Raw genomic sequence first — 24,835 nt, forward strand, 5'->3', positions numbered from 1 at the left:
GGAACCTCCACCCAGGTTCAAGGGATTCTCCTGCTTCAACCTCCCGAGTAGCTGGGATTACAGGCACACACCACGACGCCTGGCTAATTTTTTGTATTTTTAGTAGAGATGGGGTTTTACCATGTTGGCCAGGCTGGTCTCGAACTCCTGACCTCAGATGATCTGCCTGCCTCAGCCTCCGAAAGTGTTGGGATTACAGGCATGAGCCACTGCGCCAGGCCCCAACAATGCTTAAAAAAAAAAAAAAAGAAGAAATGCCTTAAGGGATAATGAAATGAATTTCCACATAAAGTAGAATTCAAATTCTTCTAATGAGGGGTTATTTCCGGGTTCCTTGGAGCTCCACACACATGGCTTTGGAGGACGTGTCTGCTAGCAGATACAGCATTCTGAATACAAACCGTGTCTCCATTCCACCTGTTATGGACTGAGTTGCATAGCTGTAACCCTCAATGTGGCTGTATTTAGAGATGGGGTCTTTAAAGAGGTAATTCAGGTTAAATGAGGTAATAGTGTGGGGCCTTAATCCAGTATGACTGGTGTCCTCATAAGAAGAGAAAGAGACACCAGGGTTGACTGTGCTCAGAGAAAAGGCCATGTGAGGATACAGACAGAAGGCTGCCATCTACACGCCATGGGGAGGGACCTCAGGAGAAACCAAGCCTGCTGACACCTTGATCTTGGCCTTCCAGCCTCCAGACTGTGAGATCACACATTTCTGTGGTTTAAGTCACTCAGTCTGATCATTTCTTTTTTTTTTTTTTTTTGAGATGGAGTCTCGCTCTGTCACCCCGGCTGGAGTGCAGTGGCCGGATCTCAGCTCACTGCAAACTCTACCTCCCGGGTTTATGCCATTCTCCCGCCTCAGCCTCCCGAGTAGCTGGGACTACAGGCGCCCGCCACCACGCCTGGCTAGTTTTTTCTATTTTTTTAGTGGATACGGGATTTCACTGTGTTAGCCAGGATGGTCTCGATCTCCTGACCTAGTGATCCGCCCGCCTCGGCCTCCCAAAGTGCTGGGATTACAGGCTTGAGCCACCGCGCCCGGCCAGTCTGATCATTTCTTATGGCAGTCTGAACTGACCAATACAGCACCCCTTCTACTCTTATATCCTCTACTAAGCTAGTACTAGTCTCAATTTATTCTTTTTGGGAAGTGCCTCATATTATCAATAGTTTGAAGAGCTAATGATATCCTTAATTAAAAATAAATGAGTCACCTAAAATCTTGACATATAGTTTATGGTAAAAGAATGATTATTTATACCTGGAGATTACCTGCATTCTACAATGTCTGCTATGGATACATATCTTGTGTTGTCCATTTCAAGCTTCTCAGCTCTTCTGCAAGCAAAAATCATCTCAGAGGCCTGTGATGGTTATAATCAAATCCAGAAACAATGCTTTTGAGTCTGTATTTACCACCTGAAAGGACAGTGAATAAGATTGAATTCCTGGTCCTCTCAGAACTCGTGGAATTCCTTTCCATGGAAGAAAACCAGAATACTTTTGTAATTAAAATAGCTGTATAGTGAATTAAAATAGCTGTATAGTGTAGACAGAAAAGAAAATGAAAAACAGAGGCAGGGATAACTTTCCATTATTGATTTCATCATGCTGCTGTTTTAGAAAAAAAGGAAGGAAGCCAGGATATAGAACTGCCAGTTTATTCCTACAGTATGCTTTGTACCCTCAGTTGAAATATTGCAGCAGTTCGATTATTTGATGGAAATCTGTGGCTGATCCAGGAGACTGGCTTTCAACATGGAGTGAATTCAGGTTATTAGGTCTGCACCATCCCCAAACCCACCTGCCTGGCTCCACCATAACAGCTGAAGTTCTTGTCACCAGCATCCTCTGTGCAACCTGCTATCATGATACAGACCTGTGAGAGTAACTTATTATTGGGAATCTCCTTAATTAAAAATTAATGCTTGTCAGAGGAAGGAATAAATCAGGACTGTGAGGCCAACCTCTGTAGTAGAGGAATCCAACTACAACCCAATTCTGAAATGATTCTCGTGTGGCCGTGGGCAAATAGCCTGTTTTCATTTCCTTAAAATAAAAGCACAAATTAGAGATGATCCCTTCTTGTCTAGTTCAGTTCTAACATTCCAGAAATTGAAGGCAAGTGATTTTCTGTTTGTTTTTGTTTTACCTGCCATCTCAGAATTCTTTACTTTTATTTTATTTTATTTTATTTTATCTTATTTTATTTTATTTTATTTTATTTTTTGAGACAGAGTCTTGCTCTTGTTGCCCAGGCTGGAGTGTGGTGGCATGATCTCAGCTCACTGCAACCTCCACCTCCTGGGTTCAAACGATTCTCCTGCTTCAGCTTCCCAAGTAGCTGGGATTACAGGTGCCCACCACTACGCCCAGCTAATTTTTTTTGTATTTTTAGTAGAGGCGGAGTTTCACCACGCTGGCCAGGCTGGTCTCGAACTCCTAACCTCAGATGATCTGCCCACCTCGGCCTCCCAAACTGTTGGGATTGCAGGAGTGAGCCACTGTGCCTGGCTAGCATTCTTAAAAAAAAAAAAATCAACTTTTATTTTAGATTCAGAAGATATATGTTCAGGTTTGTTGCCTTGGTATATAGCTTTATGCTGAGATTTGTGGTACAATTGATCTTTTCTCCCAAATACTGAATATAGCACCCAATAGTTTTGCAGCCCTTGTCCACCACCACAGTAGTCCCCAGTTTCTATTTTTGCCATCTTTATGTCAATGAGTACCCAGTGTTTAGCTCTCACTTGTAAGTGAGAATACACAGCGTCTGGCTTTCTGTTCCTAGGTGCTACGATATGGCCTCTGGCTGCATCTGTGTAGCTTCAGAGGAGATGATTTCATTTTTTATAGCTGCATAGTATTTCATGATGTATATGTGCCACATTTTCTTAGTCCAATTCACTGTTGATGAGCACCGAGGTTGATTCCATGTTTTTGCTATTCTGAATTGTGCTGGGATGAAACATATGAGTGCATGTTTCTGTTTTTGGTAGAATGATCTATTTTCTTTTGGATATTTATATATATACTCAGTAATGGGATTGCTGGGTTCAATGGTAGTTCTGTTTTAAGTTCTTTGAGAAATCTCCAAACTGCTTTCCACAGTGGTTCAACTTATTTACATTCCCACAAACAGTGTATAAGCATTCTCTTTTCTCCACAGCCTCATTGGCATCTGTTCTTTTTTGATTTTTTAATAATAGCTATTCTGACTGTGTGAGATGGTAGCTCTTTGTGGTTTTGATTTGCATTTCTCTGATGGTTAGCGATGGGAACATTTTTTCATGTTTGTTAGCTGCTTATCTGTCTTCTTTTGAAAAGTATCTGTTCATGTTGTTTTTTTACTTGTTTGGTTATTTAAGTTCCTTATAGATTCTAGATATTAGACCTTTGTCAGACACATAGTTTGCAAATACTTTCTCCTATTTTGTAGATCGTCTTTCTCAGCATTCTTGATTCAAATTCTAGCATCCATTTAACTACCTATAGAAACGTAGACAAATGATTTAACATCTTAGTTGTTTCCTCATCTGAAAAAATGGAATTAATATTAAATAATATAGGCAAAAGTGCTTATGTATTATATGGCACATAGTAGGCCACAAGCAGCTAGCTGTTACCTTTTCTTCTGATCAAAAAAATGTGAATTTACATGTTAGCATAATATTGGTCATTTTTATCTGCTTTTTGGCCATTTGGTTTGGGTTTTATATTTAATACATGGATTCCGAACTGTGTTTCAGAAATGTTAAAATTTGAAATAATTTATTCTTAGGAAAAGCTGGTACACTTGTGATCTGCTTTATCTTCCTTTTATTGTAGCCCCAGACAGAGATTTCAAGCCTGTATTTTGCTCCTACATCTTTGGGACTGCCAGCTCCTTGGCTGGATTTGCATGCTCATCACCCTCCCCTCTGCTTTGGAGCAGGGAGGCTCATCAGCACAGAAAGTTAAAATTTGCTGAAGCCATCTGTCTTTTGTTGGAGGAAGCAGCTTAGCCATAAGTTGTAGCTACTGTTTTAACAGATTTGCAAATAGTTAGGGTGGGTCTGGCTCAGGCCCAAGTAACTGATTGGGCTCATGTGCACTAATTTAAGATCCACTGCCAGAATGAAAATTTCCCTTGTATATCATCAGGCTCTGTTATTTGCAGGGTGTCAATTAAGGTAACTGGAGAGAAGATCAAGAACATAAAGGACAGGAAGGTGGGACCCATATTTTACATGTGCTGGGGGAGAGGCATGATTTTTTGGAAATCTGTTTTGTTGTGTTGAAATACTTGTGTGTGTTCTGCCTACTTCATGCTAATGAAGAATTGAACCCCAGTTATGTTTTGCTATGGAGTGATGATTAAGAGCGATGTCATTTATCAACCTGTTTTGTTCAATTTATGCCAAACATTTAGTCTTAATAGCATTTATCATTTTCTGACACTGTATGATGTATATAGTGGTATACAATGGTAACTAGCTTTTTATTTACCTATTGTCTGTCTTTTGTACTCAAAGTTGTACATACTCCAGAAAGTCAGGTGCTATTTTTGATTTTGTTCACAGCTATATTCCCAGTGTGTAGAACAGTTCCTGGCACATAGTAGGTGTTCATTAAATATTTGCTGAATGGAGACACCTGATACTCTCTGAAGACAATGTAGAACAGTAACTTAGAGAAGGGGTTGGCAAACTAAGGCCTGAAGGCCAAATCCAGCTCACTACCTGTTTTTTTGTTTGTTTGTTTGTTCATTTGTTTGTTTTGAGACAGGGTCTCTCTCTGTCACCTAGTCTGGAGTAGTGTGGAGTAATCATAGCTCATTGCAGTCTTCAACTCCTAGGCTCAGGTGATCCTCCCATCTCAGCTTCCCAAGTAGTTGAGACCACAGGCACATGCCATCATGTGTAGCTAATTTTTAATTTTTTTAAAATAGCTCTTTGAAGAACAAAGCTAACTCCTAAGCAATGTGCCCAGAGTCAACCTAATTTGTTAATATTTTTTTGTAGAATCAGGGTCTTGCCTTGTTACTCAGGCTGGTCTCAAATTCCTAGGCTCAAGTGAACCTTCTGCCTCAGCCTCTCAGATACAGATACAGGCATGAACCACTGCCTTGGCCCTGCTTTTTTAAGTAAAGTTTTATTGGAACACCACCACACTTGTTTGTTTCCATACTGTCTATGGCTGCTTTTGCACTATAGCTCACAGTTGAGTAGTTGCAACAGAGACCACATGATCCATGAAACCTAAAATGTCTTCTCTCTAGTCATTTATAGAGTTTGCCGAGCCCTGGATTAAAGCATGGGCCTTGGGATCCACCAGACTTGGATTTATTTTCTGGTCACTTAGCAGCTGTGAGGGCAACTCATTTACACTCAGATTTTGGTTTCCTCGCCTGGAAAATGGTAATAACAATTCCTATCTCATTGAATGGTTGTAAGGGTTCGCCAAGATGATACATCAGGAAACATTAACTACTAGTATGAAGCCGTGTGTGCTGGGAATTTCATTTATTGGCGGCCTCTTCATTATGCAGGATACTTGGCCATATACTGAACAAAGGGAGGTGATGGAGGCCTGGCCCTTTCTCTGTGTGGCAGCTGAACAGTACCTGTAGTTTTTCTCCACTCTGTCTTCTTTGATCCCATTGCCACGTGGTTGTTTCTGCTGTATGTAAGCCATATTTTAAAAGTAAATGTAGTTTCTAGAAATATTGGTTGTTTTGTTATAATAGATTATTAAAACCATAATCTCAGAAGTAAGAATATGATTTGATTTTTACTGTTAAGTTCTGCTTTACTTAAAATGAGAAAAAAAATATGCTAATTCCTACTTGTGGATGTACTTGCATAAATATATTCCTTTAAAGGAGACCAAAACAATAAAGCAATACATATAAATACCATCTACTGGTATCATTGCTATAAACTAATGAAAAAATGGCATGTATTTAATTATTTCTTTTAAAAGAAATATCTTGCTTTTGAATATTTGGAAAATACACAGGAATATAATGAAAGTGATTAAAAATTACAAAGATTCCCACTACACAGAGAAAAAATTGACATTTAATGCATCTCTCCCACTTAAAGAACTGAGATAATATTGTAAAAATAGTTTTCTGTCACCCCCCCTTTTAACTTAATATCATACATTTTGTCCAAAGGCATAAAAACATTTTAAATGAACTTTTTTGGTTTTTTTAAAATCAACTTTTTGTTTTGAGAACTATCTGTCTTGCAGAAAAGTGCAAAAAAATACTTCATTAACACCTGTATATTCTTTACCTGGGATCATCAATGATTTTTATTTTGCCATATTAATTTTATCTCTCTCTACAGTTTATTTTGTTGAGCCCTAAAGATGATTTTTAATGGCTGCACATATTTAATCCTGTGTATTTACCATAGTTAATCATTCTCTTCTCAAGAATTATTTTTTCTTTTTACCTTTTTTTTTCCATTTAAAATTTAGTTCACTGGGCATCCATGCTAAGCATTATACACATAAGATCTAATTTTAAAACTATAACCCTAAGGGGCAGGTGTTACAGAAGATAGGAGTAAAGCTTAGAGAATTTAAGTAACTTGCCAAAGGTCGAATAGCTAACAAGTGGTGGGGCTAAGACATGAATCCTGGTTTATTGGCCTTAGAACTCTGTGTTTTTAGTCACTTCATGGTAATATCTGTCTGTCATCTTCTTAGATGTTAACTCACCTACAAAACCTTCCTGACTCCCATCTCTCCATGCTTCCTTTGCTCTTAGAACCCTGTCTGCTTAGATGGATGGTGCTATTTCAGTATAACAACTTTTTTTTTTTTTTTTTTTTTGAGATGGAGTCTTGCTCTGTCACCCAGGCTGGTATGCGGTGACACAATATAGGCTTACTGCAACCTCCACCTCCCAGGTTCAAGCGATTCTCCTGCCTCAGCCTCCCAAGTAACTGGAACTACAAACACCCACCACTCCGCCGGGCTAATTTTTATATTTTTAGTGGAGAAGGGTTTCACCATGTTAGCCAGGCTGGTCTCGAACTTCTGACTTCAAGTGATCCACCTTCCTCAGCCTCCCAAAGTGCTGGGATTACAGATGTCACCGTGCCTAGCCAGTATAACTTCTTCTTTTCTTTCTATGTCATTAGACCATGAGCACGTTTTACCCTGGATCTGTGTTAGTCATCTTTTATTCCTACTTTTTGACACATGGTAGTTGCTTAGTAAGTAATTATCAAATAAGTAAATAAATGGTTGAAAGCTTCTTAACACATATTACCAACTTGCTCCACATAAATCTTGTACTAGTTTAAGTTGATTAGGAGGATTTCTGTTAGTGAATTCACCACCTACCAACATTGAGTGTTAGGACTCAAACAATACGTTGTTTGGGCCATTTTATGTCCACATCACTCTTACAAATTTCTTTATGAGAAAGATGTGGGTTTGTCCCATTTTATTAAACAAAATTTTTTAAATGAAAGCTATTACTTGTTTTCATAATAAAATATATATGTGTGTATATATATATATATATAAAAGAAAATTTGTTAAATTGGGAGCCATAGAGAACAAAAGTACCCAAAATTCCACTATTCGGAAGCTTTTAAATAAAAACTCTACTGGTGTTTTCCTATCTAAAAATAAACCATAAGTTATCTTTCGTTCTTTACATAATAATTACTTGGGGTATTTTCCTATGCATTAATGGGCCTTTCAAAACCAAAATTTCAAAGGCTGAATAATGTTCATCTCATGAAAAAAAGTGTATTTATTATCAAAACAGTATTCTAGAATTATAAACATAGCTATGGGGAACAGTTTAGGACATAAATATTTGTGCATAGTACTAGACTGAGTACTTTAAATGAAAGTATTTCAGATATGCAGAAAAGTTTAGGTATTAGTGAAACAAATACCCAGAGGTCAACTATACAGATATTTACGGCTGTCCAGTAACTTTCCATGTAGGCTAGGAACTCCTTCTACAAATAAAGTGATCAGAAAGAAATAGATGTTTACCATTTGAGGAGATGTTTCTATCTTGGTATCTCCTAGTTTATGTTAAATGAGTGCTAGATTTGCTAATTTCTGCTAATGCAGTTCAAGCTATCTGAGAACTATTGTATTTACACCGTGCTTTTTCTTTGATTTCTTTGGGGACACTCATTTAAAACAACTTTCCTTGAATGTAGCTTTAAGAGCTGTCACAGCTGCAGATACAGCTGCAATTTTTTTTAGTTTTAACTAGAAACTCATCATTTACCCTTCCTCGAACACAGCTGGATATGTTCTTTTTTCCTGGTTGGTGGCACTGTTATACAGCTATTCATTTGACTATATGTTGATGCATACAAACTGGTGAAATCATTATGAATTATTGGATGTAATTTTTATCATCTTATGCTATTTTGGGGGTTATATATTGCTTGCACTGCCACTAATTTTAATAAGAGAAAAGTGTGTAAATCATAATGACAGAGCTAACTACAATTCTTGTCAAAATTGTTGGCTTATTCTTAGGATCCATTGCTTTTATGCTCTACAAATTAGAGGATCTAATTTGTCTGCATTCTAACACTGACATTTTTAGTGTGCTGCCTACTTGAACATTCATGTAAAACATTACAGAAAGAAGTGAAGGCCAGGCACAATGGCCCACACCTGTAATCCCAGCACTTTGGAAGACCAAAGCAGGCAAATCACCTGAGGTCAGGAGTTCGAGACAAGCCTGGCCAACATGGTAAAACCCCGTCTCTACTAAAAATACAAAAATTAGCCAGACACAGTGGCACACACCTGTAGTCTCAGCTACTCAGGATGCTGTGACTGGAGAATCACTTGAACTTGGGAGACAGAGGTTGCAGTGAGCCAAGATCACTGCACTGTACTCCATCCTGGGTGACAGAGTGAGACTCTGTCTCAAAATTAAATTAAATTAAATTAAAAAGTAAACACCCACCCCTGATGAATATCATCTCATCCTTTTGTGGGAAAAAAAAAAAATCTCATCTCCTTTCTAACTCATTGTGTTGCCAATCAATTCCAAAGAGCTCAAAAAAACAATTAACAAAGTTAGTATAGTTTCCCCTTTTTGTTCAATAGAGGAAAGATTTGCTAACTCTGACACACATGAGAAGAGCTTATGAAATAACACCACACATCTACAACTGTCTGATCTTTGACAAACCTGACAAAAACAAGAAACGGAGAAAGGATTCCCTGTTTAATAAATGGTACTGAGAAAACTGGCTAGCCATAAGTAGAAAGCTAAAACTGAATCCCTTCCTTACACTTTATACAAAAATTAATTCAAGATGGATTAGAGACTTAAATGTTAGACCTAAAACCATAAAAACCCGAGAAAACCTAGGCAATACCATTCAGGACATAGGCATGGGCAAGGACTTCACGTCTAAAACACCAAAAGCAATGGCAACAAAGTCAAAATTGACAAATGGGATCTAATTAAACTAAAGAGCTCCTGCACAGCAAAGGAAACTACCATCACAGTGAACAGGCAACCTACAGAATGGGAGAAATTTTTTGTAATCTACTCATCTGATAAAGGGCTAATATCCAGAACCTACAAAGAACTCAAACAAATTTACAAGAAAAAACCCCATCAAAAAGTGGGCAAAGGATATGAATAGACACTTCTCAAAAGAAGACATTCGTACAGCCAACAGACACATGAAAAAATTCTCATCATCACTGGCCATCAGAGAAATGCAAATCAAAACCACAATGAGGTACCATCTCACACCAGTTAGAGTGGCCGATCATTAAAAAGTCAGAAAACAACAGGTGCTGGAGAGGATGTGGAGAAATAGGAACACTTTTACACTGTTGGTGGGACTGTAAACTAGTTAAATCATTGTGGAAGACAATGTGGCAATTCCTCAAGGATCTAGAACTAGAAATACCGTTTGACCCAGCCATCCCATTACTGAGTATATACCCAAAGGATTATAAATCATGCTGCTATAAAGACACATGCACACGTATGTTTATTGCAGCACTATTCACAATAGCAAAGACTTGGAACCAACCCAGATGTCCATCAGTGACAGACTGAATTAAGAAAATGTGGCACATATACACCATGGAATACTATGCAGCCACAGAAAAGGATGAGTTCGTGTCCTTTGTAGGGACATGGATGCAGCTAGAAACCATCATTCTCAGCAAACTATCGCAAGAACAGAAAACCAAACACTGCATGTTCTCACTCATAGGTGGGAATTGAACAATGAGAATACTTGGACACAGGAAGGGGAACATCACACACTGGGGCCGGTTGTGGGGTGGGGGAGGGGGGAGGGATAGCATTAGGAGATATACCTAATGTAAATGAGGAGTTAATGGGTGCAGCACACCAACATGGCACATGTATACATATGTAACCTGCACATTGTGCACATGTATCCTAGAACATAAAGCATAATTTAAAAAAATATTTTATTGGTTTTTGCTCTATTGCTCATTGCTATTACATCTAAATAAAAGATTATATATATAATTTATGCATTATAAGTATATCTCATGCATAAATACATGCTTCATACATTGAACATGTATTTTTCCCCCATGCTTAGATCCAGTTTATTCCAGAAAAAAAAAGCCAAAATTTTCTTCAAAGATCAAAAGCAACTATCAGTAGATGGAAAACTTTAAAATTTTTTCCTCCAATTCTTTTTTTTTCTTCAGCTATGTTTGAGGAAATCTATAGCTCAGACTGTGTCTGGTGTTAGTACGTATCAAGCTCTTTAGCCAGAAGGAAGAGCAAGGCCAATGAACCACATCCCTGGTACTTAGTTTCTTCTCACTTTCCCTGTATGAGAGAGTGCATGCACTGCTCAGCAAGGAGCCTGCAGGGCAGGGATCTCTACAATCCCCGGAGGACCAGGGGCTGCAGAGCAGTTACTTTGTCTTACAGAGTTAAGTCTGAGATGAGAGAAGGGATTTATCTAGGGCCCACAGCTAGTAAATTATAATGTCAAGATCAAATCCTGGTTTTCTCACCCTTACAGGTAATATTTAATGTCATTGTTCCCTTTATTACACTACTTTTTTCACCCTAGGGTGACAGCTCTCACAAAGTTCAGTCCTGGAACAGTATGTGTGATAATTCCATACTAACAGGATCATATAGTAATGGTACTAAAACTTTTTATTTTTTTTTTCTTCCCAGGATTCATACCTGTGTGTAGCCTTGGAGTGGCTCAAGTGGGCAGGATGAACTTTGGCAAGGATGTCAGCACCTTGAAATACTTCACCATCTGTGGCTTACAAGAGGGCTATGAACCATTTGCTGTTAATACAAACAGGGATATTACTATGTGGCTGAGCAAGAGGCTTCCTCAGTTTCTCCAAGTTCCATCAAACCATGAACATATAGAGGTTTGCTTTTTCTTTCAAAATCAGGCCATTTCTAAAAAGCAGGAAAAGAATATCTTTATACATAGGAACTTCTGCTTAGACAATTATTGTGATTTACTTAAAATGATGACCTTGATGTGTTATACAGAAGTGGAATCTCAGCAAAGATGGCACTTTATACCACCTGTCAGTGGATGGGAAACTTAAATTTTTGCTTTCAATTCTTTTTTTTCCCTTGAGCTATGTGTGAAGAAGTCTGTAGCTCAGACTGTGTGTGGGATTTGTACGCATCAAGCTCTTTAGTTAGAAGAAAGATCAAGGCAAAGGGAGCCACATCCATTCTAATAAGCTGTGTTACAAGTAGCTTATTAGAATGAGGAAAAATACTTTCCTTTTTATGTGTGGGCAATGTCGGGCTGAATCTGAATATATAGAATTATAAGATAAATTTCCAAAACCGTCTTTAGAGACAGAAGCAGAACTCTATGACTATTTCCATAGCACAGTAATCTGTTTAATTATCTCTTACAAAATGATGCCATGCGTGGACTGATTTGGGATTCTGAAAACGTGATGTGCCTTAGGCATCTTTAGAATCAGGAAATCGACAACGGTGATTGGAATATGAACTATTGCTTCTTCATTTGCTAGGTGACCAGAATAGACGGCACCATAGACAGTTCCCCATGTTTAAAGGTCACTCAGAAGTCTTTTGGTTCTCAGAACAGCCACACTGATATCATGTTCTATCGCCTGAGCATGCCGATCGAGTGCGCGGAGGTCTTCTCCAAGACTGTGGCTGGAGGGCTCCCTGGGGCTGGCCTTTTTGGGCCCAAGAATGATTTGGAAGATTATGATGCTGATTCTGACTTTGAGGTTCTGATGAAGACAGCTCATGGCCATCTAGTGCCCGATCGTGTTGACAAAGACAAAGAAGCTACCAAACCAGAGTTTAATAACCACAAAGATTATGCCCAGGAAAAACCCTCTCGTCTGAAACAAAGGTTACTATTTTATGCACTGTGATTTTAAGTTTGTAGTTAAGTGAGGAGGGTTACAGTCCAGAGTAAAGGGTCTCCTAGTGTAAGGTTTTTCCTCCCCATCCTCCTCCTCCCCCTCCCCCTCCTCTTTGGGCAAAGGATTCTATAAGGAAAAATTAAGCAACCTGTTAATTATCTAATTTGTTAGTGTAGATGCTGTCTATCTCAATAGTTATTTTTTAAGATGTCTATGTTTACATTCTTGCCTGAAACTTGCAGAGTATTTTCTCCAAATAGTATTTTTTTATGATAAAGGCGGCAAGTTATTTTAACATCCTTTCTTATACTAAATCAGATTTTCTCAGTCTCAGCACTATCGACAGTTTAGGCCAGACAATTCTTTGTTGAGGAAACACCTTGGACACTGAAGGATGCTGAGCAGCATCCTGACCTCCACCCACTAGATGCCAGTAGCACTCCATCCCCCACACTGTGAGAACCAAAAACATGTATCTCCAGATATTCCCAGATGTCCCCCAGGGAGCAAAATCACCCAGGTTTAAGGCAACTCAATTGATTATATGCTCATATTTGAAGTAGACAGAACATTTTAATGTTGCTTATTGTTAGTCCTCTAAAATATTTCAGATTTTTGCTTAGAAGAACAAAGCCAGATTACAGCACGAGCCATTCTGCAAGACTCACCGAAGATGTCCTTGCTGATGATCGGGATGATTATGATTTCTTGATGCAAACGTCCACGGTATGAGGTTGCAGCTTTTGTCATTTATTTCTATTTGTTACTCATTGTCACTCATTATGCTTTACATCTCAAATAACACATACTGATTCATCATACTTAGTAATATTATTTTTTAAATGTCTGTTTCTATTTTGGGATATATTTTGGGGACCGAAAGTTTGAAAAAAGTTTATGTATTATGATAGATATTATGCAATAAAAGAGCTATTTCAGGAAAAATATTTTTAATGGCATACATAATCTTAATTTTGCTATTCTGTTTCTTGACAAAATTTTAAGTTGCCCTTGAATTTTTCAACTACTTTCTTCATCTTACTGAATTGTCTAAAGGAAGATCAATTATCATAATTTGTGAGAGGTCAAGCTTTGCTCTCTTCCATTTTAAATTCTCAAGGCTACTTCTCCTAAAATGCTACATTGAAAAAATATTTAGTTGTGTTCATTGTAGAGTGCTCCCATATTTTAGTTTGATGTTCACATGTTCTGAACTATTTCAAAATGAGTTTAGGCTGGGCACAGTGGCTCAAGCCTGTAATCCCAGTACTTTGGGAGGCTGAGGTGGATGGATGACCTGAGGTCAGGCGTTCGAGACCAGCCTGGCCAGCATGGTGAAACCCTGTCTCTATTAAAAATATAAAAATTAGGGGAGTGTGGTGGTGGGCGCCTGTAATCCCAGCTACTAGGGAGGCTGAGGCAGGAGAATTGCTTGAACCCGGGAGATGGAGGTTGCAGTGAGCCGACACGGTGTCACTGCACTGCAGCCTGGGCGACAGAGTGAGACTCCGTCTCAAAAAAAAAAAAAGTGAGTTTAAAGTGTCAAAATGTTATATGTCAGAGAAAAGAAAGGCCAAGAATGTGCAAAAAGGTGGGTGACAAGTATAAAAACCCAAACATTGGCCAGGTGCACTGACTCATGCCTGTAATCCCAGCACTTTGGGAGGCCAAGGCAGGTGGATCACCTGAGGTGAGGAGTTCGAGAACAGCCTGGCTAACATGGTGAAACCCTGACTTTACTTAAAATATAAAGATTAACTGGGTGTGGTTATGCACACCTGTAGTCCCGGCTACTTGGGAGACTGAGGCAGGAGAATCTCTTGAACCCGGGAGGCAGAGGCTTCAGTGAGCTGAGATCACACCACTACACCCCAGCCTGGGTGACAGAGTGAGAGTCTATCTCAAAAAAAAAAAAAAAAAGTGAGCATAGATTTGTATACATGTATAAGCTTGAAGAATTTGAAGCTTCCCTATGCTTAATGGATTCATGATTTTATTACATACATATACTGTATATGTTTACATGTATATATGTATGTGTGTATATTACACACATGTAGCATACACACACGCATGCTCACCAGCATAAAAAGACTTAAATCATTTAGCATGTTTGCTCAGATCATGTCTTTTTTTTCTTTCCTGTTATTTCTGATTTAATTCAGGATCTTCGATAAAAGACATCTCTTAGTTTGTAGTGTTAGTCCTTTGTGCCTACAATATTTTTATTCACCCAAACGGTTTTAAACCAAGAAGTGAATTCTTAAGTCATTCACAGAGTTAGACATAGTTAGGATTGCAAATCCAAGTTTTGTTTTGTTTAGTTTTATTTTGCCAATATTTGGTTTTGCTATCTTCACAGTACTATTACTCAGTGAGAATCTTCCCTGGACAAGAACCTGCTAATGTCTGGGTGGGCTGGATTACATCGGATTTCCATCAGTATGACACAGGCTTTGACTTGGATAGAGTTCGCACAGTAACAGTTACTCTAGGAGATGAAAAAGGAAAAGTGCACGAAAGGTTGGTGTTCCTCAATTTTTTACAAGAATGATATGTGAAAAACATATTGGTGAACCTAGCTGTTCCTTTTCCTTGTATTTTGTGACCAAGATATTTCTATTTGTAGGAACAATATAATGAAGCCATTAATGTCAATGTCGTTTTTGTTACTCATACAAAGTAGTAAGGAATCTAAATGTATTAAACGTGCAAGCATTGTACAGTAAGACCAGTGCAGTCTTTTGGGGTAATGATCATATATTCCTTCAGGGAACATGACTGACAGCTTGGGTTACCAATACTTAGCCTTTGTTTTAGAGATGAGAGATGAGTGAATGTGAGGCTTTTAACCAATGACTTGATCTATATTTTGGGAACTGGCTACGTGGTGGGGAGAAAACTGTGAAGACAATGTGGGCTGGTAGTTTAGACCAGGTGGACGCATTTGAACTCAGACTGAGGAGAAGTGGGTTCTTTCCTCAGCTTTGCCATTGACTCGCTGTGTGGCTTTGGGTAAGTCAGTTACACTTTCTGTGCCATCTTTTTTTCATTTGTAAAACAAACCAAACTCAAACCAAACCTTCAAAAAAGTGAAGAAGGCTATCTTCCTTGCAGAATAAGACAAGAGAAGATCTGACCATTGGCTTCTACTTTTTGTGCCCATGCATCCTCTCTGATCTGCTGTGACAGGTCTCAGAAAGAGTCCTTTATAACGTTGCTTTTCTTCTATACTTGCACCATCATTTTTTGGGAAACTCACTTTCCTGCCCTCGGGTTGTAACATATGAAGCATAATGGACTTAGCATTTGCAATGGGGGCCCAGCAAAAATCTCTAATGAAGAGCTCTTTACATAAGTATGGGACAAAAAAACCACGTGTCTCCAGGAATATTCTTTGGGGGCCACACTTAATTTGCAGGGATGGCAGCAGTATAACTAAAGAACTCAGTATAGGGATGGGATAACTGAAAGATGATTTTGTTGGAGGAAATGGAAGATAGGGAAGGGTCATTGGATTTTACGTACATAGTGTGAAGAAATGCAGCCTACATTTGATTACTCAAAAACTGATTTATCCCAGCCTTTTTGTTCTTTTCCTCCTGCTTGCCTGCCTTTAGCCTTTTTTGCTAGTTTTTTTAATATGTTTACCGTATAGTGGCAGAGAAAGAGAATGCTGATAAGGCTCAAATACTTAACTTTGTTACCATCTCCAGTAAAAGTTTTAGGGAAGGTGAAAATCAGGTGGCATTTGTGGTTAACATCACTGGGTTTTTGTTTGTTTGTTTGTTTGCATATTCTAGTTAAGTCTGTCTCTCAGATCACTGGGAATTGTCCAGAAAGGGGCAAAATTTTAGCCAAATTTTAAATATGTCAAATCACTGAAGGCTTATGTGGAATTTGCCTGAGGACTTTGACAGTGTTTGGAAACAAATGCTTCTCATTTCAGAACAAGTTGTAAAAAAAACAAAAACAAAACAAAACAAAACAAAAAACCAACTAAAAAAAAATCCATGAGATGAAAATTACAAATTTGGATGATTTTTAAATAGTTAAACTTTTTTGAACCCAGAAAAAAGGTCTAGTTTGGTTTGAGTTTTTGGAGAGAAGGTGCAGGTCAGTTCTTACTTGGTTCCAACTTGTTGACCTGTCTTCATTAGGTGTGAAATGTAGAGACGTATAAGACCTGATTCAGAACGTCCACTGCAGTCAATGGAGTTTTGCTCAGAATCACAGAATCGGGCCCATTGTGCACCTCTCCCATTACAGCATGAGCTTGTTGCTTGCGCAGCATAATTTAGTTAGTTTGCAAGATATACCTGCTTTCTCTTTTATCTGTGGTTGTACAAAGATAAAAATGTTCTTTTGAAATTCAGCATCAAACGCAGCAACTGCTATATGGTATGTGCGGGTGAGAGCATGAGCCCCGGGCAAGGACGCAACAATAATGGACTGGAGATCGGCTGTGTGGTGGATGCTGCCAGCGGCCTGCTCACGTTCATTGCCAATGGCAAGGAACTGAGCACATACTATCAGGTACGTAGTCAGTGATGATATCAGGCTTCTAGGGAGGAAGACTTTTTTCCCCATTAAAGGAAAACACAGTTTGTAAGATCAAAAAGTAAAATAGACACATGTACATGTGCCCCTGGTTTGAAAGCCAGCCAAGCAGACCTGCCCCCAGCAAGCCCTCCCCATAGCTGTCCAAGCCACTGCACTCTTGTGACCTGAGAACCACCTTGGTGGCCTTACCCCAACAAAGCTGCACAATCACCACCACAAATGCCTGTAGCTAGGCCACTGAGGCACTTGCCGATGCTGCTGACATAAATTACATCTGAAAAATCTGCACAGATACTACATTACTGCATCCACCCAGAACCGAAACCAGTGTATTCTACCCAACCAATACCCTAGAACCCATCTACAGGAAAAACTATTTTCCTACAAAAGCTACTTCATAAAATTGGAAGAGGCTACTGTTTTACCAGATGAGCAGATATCAAAGGAACATGAAAAACATGTGAATGGAAGAAAACACGACTCCTTCAGAGGAACACAATAATTCTCTAGTAACAGATGCCCGTCACCAAAATAAATTTACAAAATGCCTGGAAAGAAATTCAAAATAATGATTGTAAGGGAACTCAGTGAGATACAATAAAATGCAGATACTTCAACAAGATCAGGAAACCAATTCATGATCTGAATGAGAAATTTAACAAAGAAATACATATAGTAGAAAAGAACTAAACAGAAATCTTGTAACTCAAGAATTCAATAAATGAAATAAAATACACAACTGAGGGTTTCAACAACAGACTAGATCAAGCATAAAAAAGATTTTGTGAACTCGAAGACAGGTCTTTTGAAATAACCCATCCAGAGGGAGAAAAAGAAATAAGAAAGGAGGAAGAAAGCCTACAGAACTTATGGGATGCCACTGAGCAACAGAGAAAGGCACAGAAAACATTTAACAAAATAATGACTAATAACTTTCCACGTCTTTGGAAAGATATGAACATCCAGATCCAGAAAGCTCAAAGGATCCCAAGAGAATCAACCCAGAAAGGTCCTTTCCAAGGCACATTATAAGCAAACTGTCAAATATCAAAGAAAAAGAGAGAATTCTAAGAGCAGTGAGAGAATAGCACCAAGTCGTATATACTTGGATTTCCATTTGACTATCAGCAAGTTTCTCAGCAGAAACCTTGAAGGCTAGGGAAATGAGATGGTGTATTCAATGTGCTGAAAGAACAACTGCCTGCCAAGAATACTATGTCCAGCAAACCTATCCTTCAGAAATGAAGAAAAATAGAGTACTCCACAGATAAGCAAAAGCGGAATGAATTCACCACCTCTGGACCTGCCTTAGAAGAAATGCCTAAGGCAGTGCTATAGCTGGAAGCAAAAGGATGGTAATTACTAACATGAAAACATGTAAAAGTATAAAACCCATTCGTAGAAGTAAATTTTAAATCACACTCAGAATACTGCAGTACCGAAACGGTGCTATGCCAAATCTTTCAAACCTCTAGTACCCTAGTATGAAGGTTAAAAGTCAAAATTGTCAAAAGTAACTGCAGCTACAAGTGGTTGTTAAGGAACACACAATATAGAGAGATGTAAATTAAGTCAACAGAAATATAAGTTGTGAGGGGAGGGTAAAAGTCCAGAGTATTTTTTTTTTTTTTTTTTTTTGAGACAGAGTCTTGCTCTGTCACCAGGCTGGAGTGCAATGCGTGATCTCAGCTTACTGCAACCTCTGCCTCCTGGGTTCAAGCAATTCTCATGCCTCAGCCTCCCAAATAGCTGGGATTACAGGCATGCACCACCACACCCAGGTAATTTTTGTATTTTTAGTAGAGATGGGGTTTCATGATGTTGGCCAGGATGGTCTCGATCTCCCGACCTCGTGATCTGCCCACCTTGGCCTCCCAAAGTGCTGGGATTACAGGCATGAACCACTGCGCCCAGCTAGTCCAGAGTGTTTTTATGTGACCAAAGTTACCAGCTTAAGATAGTCTGTTATAATTACAATATTGTTTATCTTGGTTTCATAGTAACCACAAAGAAAAAATTGCAGCAGTCACACTAATGAGAAAGGGAAAGATATCAAAGCATAGCACCACAAAAAGCTACCAAACCACAAAGGTAAGCAAGAGAGAAAGAAAGAAACGAAGGATTTGGAAAACATGAACAAAATGTCAGGAATAATTCCTTACCTATCAGTAATAACTTTGAATGTAAATGGATTAAATTGCCTGATTAGAATATATAGAGTGGCTGGATGGATAAAAAGCAAGACTCAGCTCTATGCTGCCCACGAGAGATTCACTTCACCTGTAAGGACAGACATAGCCTTAAAGTGAAGGGATGGAAAAAGATATTCAATGCAAATGGAAACTGAGAGTGAGCAGAAGTAGCCACACTTATATTAGATAAAATAGACTTAATTCAAAAAAAGTAAAAAAGAGACAAAGAAAGTCATTATTTAATAAAAACAAAGGATCAATTAAGAGGATATAACAATTGTGAATTTATATGCATTCAACACTGGAGCATCAAAATATATGAAGTATGTTTTATCTAAAGGGAGAGAGAGGCTTCAACACAATAATAGTAGGGGAGTTCAACACCCCAATTTCAGCAGCAGCAGATGATCCAGACAGAAATTCAGCAAGGAAGCAGCAGATTTAAACTGCACTCTAGACCAAGGGGACATACTAGACATTTACAGAACATTCTAGGCAACAGCTGTATAGCTGAAGAATACACATTATTCTCAACTGCTCATGGGACTTTCTCCAGAATAGATCATATGTTAGGCCACAAAACAAATCTTTAAAAATTTAAGAAGATATTGTATATGTTTTCTTATCACACTAGTGTAAAACTAGAAATAAATAATGAGAGGAACTGAGGAAACTTTACAAATACATAGACATTAAACAACATGCCCCTGAATAACCAGTGGGCAAATGAAGAAATTAAAAAAGAAATTTAAAATTTTCTTGAGACAAACAAAAATGGAAACACAACATACCAAAAATTATAGGATACAGCAGAAGCAGTTCTAAGAGGGAAGTTTACAGTATTAAATGCCTACATTTAAAAAGTAAAAAATAAACCACCTAATATTGCACCTCCAAAAACCACAAATACAAGAACAAACTAAACCTCAAATTAATAGAATTAAATAAATAATAAAAATTGGAACAATAATGAAACAGAGATTAAACAATACAAAAGATCAATGATACGAAGAGTTGGTTTTTTGAAAAGACAAAATCAATAAACCTTTAGACGAAGAAAGAAAGAGATGACTCAAATAAAATCAGCATTGAAAAGAAGACGTTACAACCTGTACCACAGAAATATGAAGGGTAATGAGAAAATATTATGAAAAATCATATGCCAACAAATTGGATAACCCGGAAGAAATGGATACATTCCTAGATGTATACAACCTACCAAGACTGACAACCTACCAAGACTGCTTAGATAGAAAATCTGAGCAGATTAATAGTGAGTGAAGAAATTGTATCCGTAATGAAAAGTATCCATCAAAGAAAAGCCTAGGACTAAATGGGGGAAAAGTTGAAAGCTTTTTTTCTAGGGTCTGGAACAAGACAAAGATGCCCACTTTCACTACTTCTGTTCAACATATTACTAGAAGTCCTAGCTGGAGAATTCAGCAAGAAAAAGAAATAAAAGGCATCCAACTTGGAAAAAAAAGTCATCAAATTGTCTCAGTGTGTAGATGACATGATCTTATATATAAAAATACCTTTAAAAGTTTACTAAAAAACTGTTAAAACTAATACATTCAGTAAATTTGCAGGATACAAAATCAGCATACAAAAATCAGTGTTTCTTTACACTAGTAGTGAATGTTCTGAGAAAAAAAATCAAGATACAATCTCATTTACAATAGCTTTAAAAATCAGTTATTGGCTGGGTGCGGTGACTCACGCCTGTAATCCCAGCACTTTGGGAGGCCGAGGCGGGTGGATCATCTGAGGTCAGGAGTTCTAGACCAGCCTGGCCAAAATGGCGAAACCCCGTCTCTACTAAAAATACAAAAAAATTAGCTGGGCATGGTGGCAGGCACCTGTAATCCCAGCTACTGGGGAGGCTGAGGCAGGAGAATCACTTGAACCTGGGAGTCAGAGGCTGCAGTGAGATGAGCTCCAGCCTGGGTGACAAAGCGAGACTCCATCTCAAAAAAAAAAAAAAAAAAAAAAAAAATCAGTTATCTAGAACACATTTAACAAAGGAGGTGTAAGAACTCTACACTGAAATCTGTAAAACATTTGTGAAATACATTTAAGAGGACAGAAATAAATGGAAAGATATCTCATGCTGTTGGATTGGATGGATAGGAAGAATTAATATTATTAAAATATCCATAGTACAAAAAGTAATCTACAGATTCAGTAAAGTCACTATCAGAATACCAATGACATTATTATTCTATTATAGAAATAGAAAAAATAATTCTAAATTTCTTATGAAATCACAAAAGACCCCAAGTAGCCAAAGCAATCTTGAGCAAAAAGAATAAAGCTGGAAACATCACACTACCTGAGTTTAAAATATACAAAGCCATAGTAACCAAAACACTACGTGACTTGAAACTATACTACAAAGCTATGGTAACCAAAACAGACATATAGACCAATAAAACAGAACCGAGAGTCCAGAAACAAACCCATCTATCCAACTAATTTTCAACAAAGGTGCCAAGAATATACATTAGGGAAAGGACAGTTTCTTCAATAAATGGTACTGGGAAATTTGAATATCCACATGCAGAATGAAACTGGACCCCTGTTTTTCACCATATACAAAAATCAACTCAAAGTGGATTAAAGACTTAATGTAAGACCTGAAACTATGAAACTACTGGAAGAAAACATGGAGGAAACACTTCATGACATTGGACTGGGTAAGAATTTTTTGGACAAGACCTCAAAAGCACAGGCAACAAAAGCAAAAATAGACAAGTGGGATTATATCAAACTAAAAATCCTCTGCACAGCCAAGGAAACAACAGAGTGAAAAGGCAACCTACCGAATGGTACAAAATATTTGCAAAGTATACATCTGATAAGGGATCAATATCCAGAATATATAAGGAACACAACCTACAATAGTAAAAACAAACAATCTGATTTAAAAGGGGGCAAAAGAGCTTAGTAAACATTTCTCAAAAGAAGACATAAAAATGGCCAACAGGCATATGAAAACATGTTCAACATCACTAATCATCAGCAAAGTGCAAATCAAAACCACAGTATTACCTTATTCCAGTTAAAATGGCTATTATCAAAAAGACAAAAGATAATAAGCGTTGGCAAGGATGTTGAGGAAGAGGGAAACCCATATACTGTTGGTGGGAATGTAAATGAATATAGCCATTATGAAAAACAGTATGGAGGTTCCTCAAAAAATTAAAAATAGAACTACCATATGATCCAGAATTCCCCATACTGGGAATATATCCCAAGGAAATGAAATCGGTATGTGGAAGGGATATCTGTACTCCTATAATTATCACAGCACTATTCACAATAGCCAAGATAGGGAATCAGCCTAAGTGCCGATCAATGGATGAGTAAGTGAAGAAAATGTGCTATATATACACAATGGAATGCTATTTGATCATAAAAAATAATGAGAACCTGTCATTCACTCCAATATGGGTGAACCTGGAGGATATTGTGTTAAGTGAAATAAGCCAGACATAGAAAAATAGTGCATTGCCCACTCATATGTAGAATCAAAAAAAGTTAATCTCATGGAAGTAGCGAATAGAATAGTGGTTATCAGATACTAGGAAGAGTTGGGGAAAGTGGGGGAGAGGGAGTGGATATCCAACAGATATAGAGTTAACATTAGAAAGGAAGAATAAGTGCTAGTGTCCTGTTGGACAGTAGGGTGACTATAGTCAACCCTCAGGTATTGTATATCTCAAAATAGCTAGAAGAGAGGATTTTGTATGTTCTCACCACAAAGAAATGAAAAGTGTTCAAGGTGATAGACATGCTAATTACCCTGATTTGATCATTACACAATGTATGCACGTATCAAAACATCATATTGCACTCCATTAAATATGTACAATGTGTCAATCAAAAAACAGTAAATTAGAAATTAAAAGAAAATGGAAAAAACTGAATTAATTATGTATGTTTACTTCCGTTAAGTAATGACAGTGCCATAAACCCTTCAGAGTAAACAGAGTATGTTCCCTCAGCAGTGTTCACATAGTAACGAAATACTCTAATTTTTGAAGGAGCACATCAATCAATATGCAAGAAAGGAAAATCTCTGGGTTCCTTCTGTAAAGTATTCCTTTGTTGTTATAAAGAAATTATTTTTCCCTTGTCTTCTTTCATTACTAACATTATTAAACTCATTTGTGTATTTCAGGTGGAGCCGAGTACAAAATTATTTCCTGCGGTTTTTGCACAAGCTACAAGTCCCAATGTTTTCCAGTTTGAGTTGGGAAGAATAAAGGTAATAAAACTCGTTCCTAGTATTATATTTGTTTTATTTTCTATTAGGACATAGCATTTATTATGAAACGAATTCAGTATATTAGTACTGATATGAATCAAATAAATCATTCTCTCGAGAAAAGATAGCCATGCTTGAAAATCTGAGGTCACAAGGGTAATATAATAATTAAAAAGTGTTTCTCTTTAGTTATCATATGTATATTATTCAATAAAAGGCCTATTCAATAAAAGGTCTATAGAAAACGAAAAATTGCCAGATTACACACATTGCAGTAATCATTGAACTCATAGGTGAGCTAATGAATGGACTTAAGACCTGAAACCATGCCACCTAAAATAGTGGTTTGTATGGAATACTCCAGTAATATAAATGAAAGAACAACTCAGTTGGATGGGTTGGATCAGATAAAGCTCAAAGAAGAGGTAACATTTAGTTTGATTACTAACTGTAAAATAGGGACTCTTGGGGTACATTTATTAGGAGAGGTCATTCTAGGCAGGAGAAGAAGCAAAAATATGTAAGAGTGAACATGCTGAAGGTTAAGTAATTTAGTGTAACTGTAACAAAGGATGCCTTCCAGAATGTGGCTGGAGATTAAGAAGGATAAAAGGTAGAACAAGACCAAGCTGAAAAGGTCTTGTGTGCTGTGTGAAAAGGTTAGCACCTATTACATAGACAAGGGAAATCCATCGGAAATTTGAAGAAGGGAATTGAGCATAATGAAACTTGTTTTGGAAAAATATGTTATTGTTAACGTGGAGGTGGGCAAGAAGGAGAAGAGTCAGTAGCAATGAGGAGTCAATAATTTAATACTGTCTACGTGGAAGACAGTGATGAGAGCCATGGAAGTCAGAATGAAAAATGATGTGAAAATATTTTATAGAAGAAATGAATAGGATTTAACAATTAATTGGACTAACAGAATTTGTAGATGAATTTGACTCAGGATCTCAAGCAGAGTGAGAATCAATGACTGATGGCGCGGTGGCTCACGCCTGTAATCCCAGCACTTTGGGAGGCCAGGCGGGCAGATCACGAGGTCAGGAGATCAAGACCATCCTGGCTCACACGGTGAAACCCCGTCTCCACTAAAAAATACAAAAAGATTAGCCGGGTGAGGTGGCGGGAGCCTGTAGTCCCACTTACTCCACAGGCTGAGGCAGGAGAATGGCGTGAATCCAGGAGGCGGAGCTTGCAGTGAGCTGAGATCGCGCCACTGCACTCCAGTCTGGGCGACAGAGCGAGACTCCCTCTCCAAAAAAAAAAAAAAAAATTAGTTTGGACAATTTGGCCATGCCAATACAAAAAGTGGAAGAGCTGTTGAAATTCAGTAAAAAAAAGTTGAACTTACTTTTGCAATTGTAAAGTTGAGGTTCCAGGCACACACTGGAGTGAACAGAGTAGGTAGTTTTAT

General features: G+C 38.0%; 1 protein-coding gene across 6 annotated transcripts in view; it reads left to right on the forward strand.

The window, feature by feature from the left end:
• The window catches only part of RYR2 (ryanodine receptor 2), a 783,951-nt gene that overhangs the window by 530,464 nt on the left and 228,652 nt on the right, over positions 1–24,835 (forward strand). For 3 of the 6 annotated variants that reach the window (XM_073011860.1, XM_073011862.1, XM_073011861.1), the window contains exons 26-32: positions 11,189–11,397; positions 12,028–12,380; positions 13,005–13,119; positions 14,756–14,916; positions 15,379–15,408; positions 16,770–16,929; positions 23,332–23,418. In XM_073011860.1, the coding sequence (XP_072867961.1) occupies positions 11,189–11,397; positions 12,028–12,380; positions 13,005–13,119; positions 14,756–14,916; positions 15,379–15,408; positions 16,770–16,929; positions 23,332–23,418 (1,115 nt within the window). The remainder of the gene's footprint in view (positions 1–11,188; positions 11,398–12,027; positions 12,381–13,004; positions 13,120–14,755; positions 14,917–15,378; positions 15,409–16,769; positions 16,930–23,331; positions 23,419–24,835) is intronic. The other 3 variants (XM_073011864.1, XM_007989906.3, XM_073011863.1) reach the window with 1 other exon arrangement.

The sequence above is a fragment of the Chlorocebus sabaeus genome, chromosome 25, assembly GCF_047675955.1.
Source record: "Chlorocebus sabaeus isolate Y175 chromosome 25, mChlSab1.0.hap1, whole genome shotgun sequence".
NCBI lineage: Eukaryota > Metazoa > Chordata > Mammalia > Primates > Cercopithecidae > Chlorocebus > Chlorocebus sabaeus.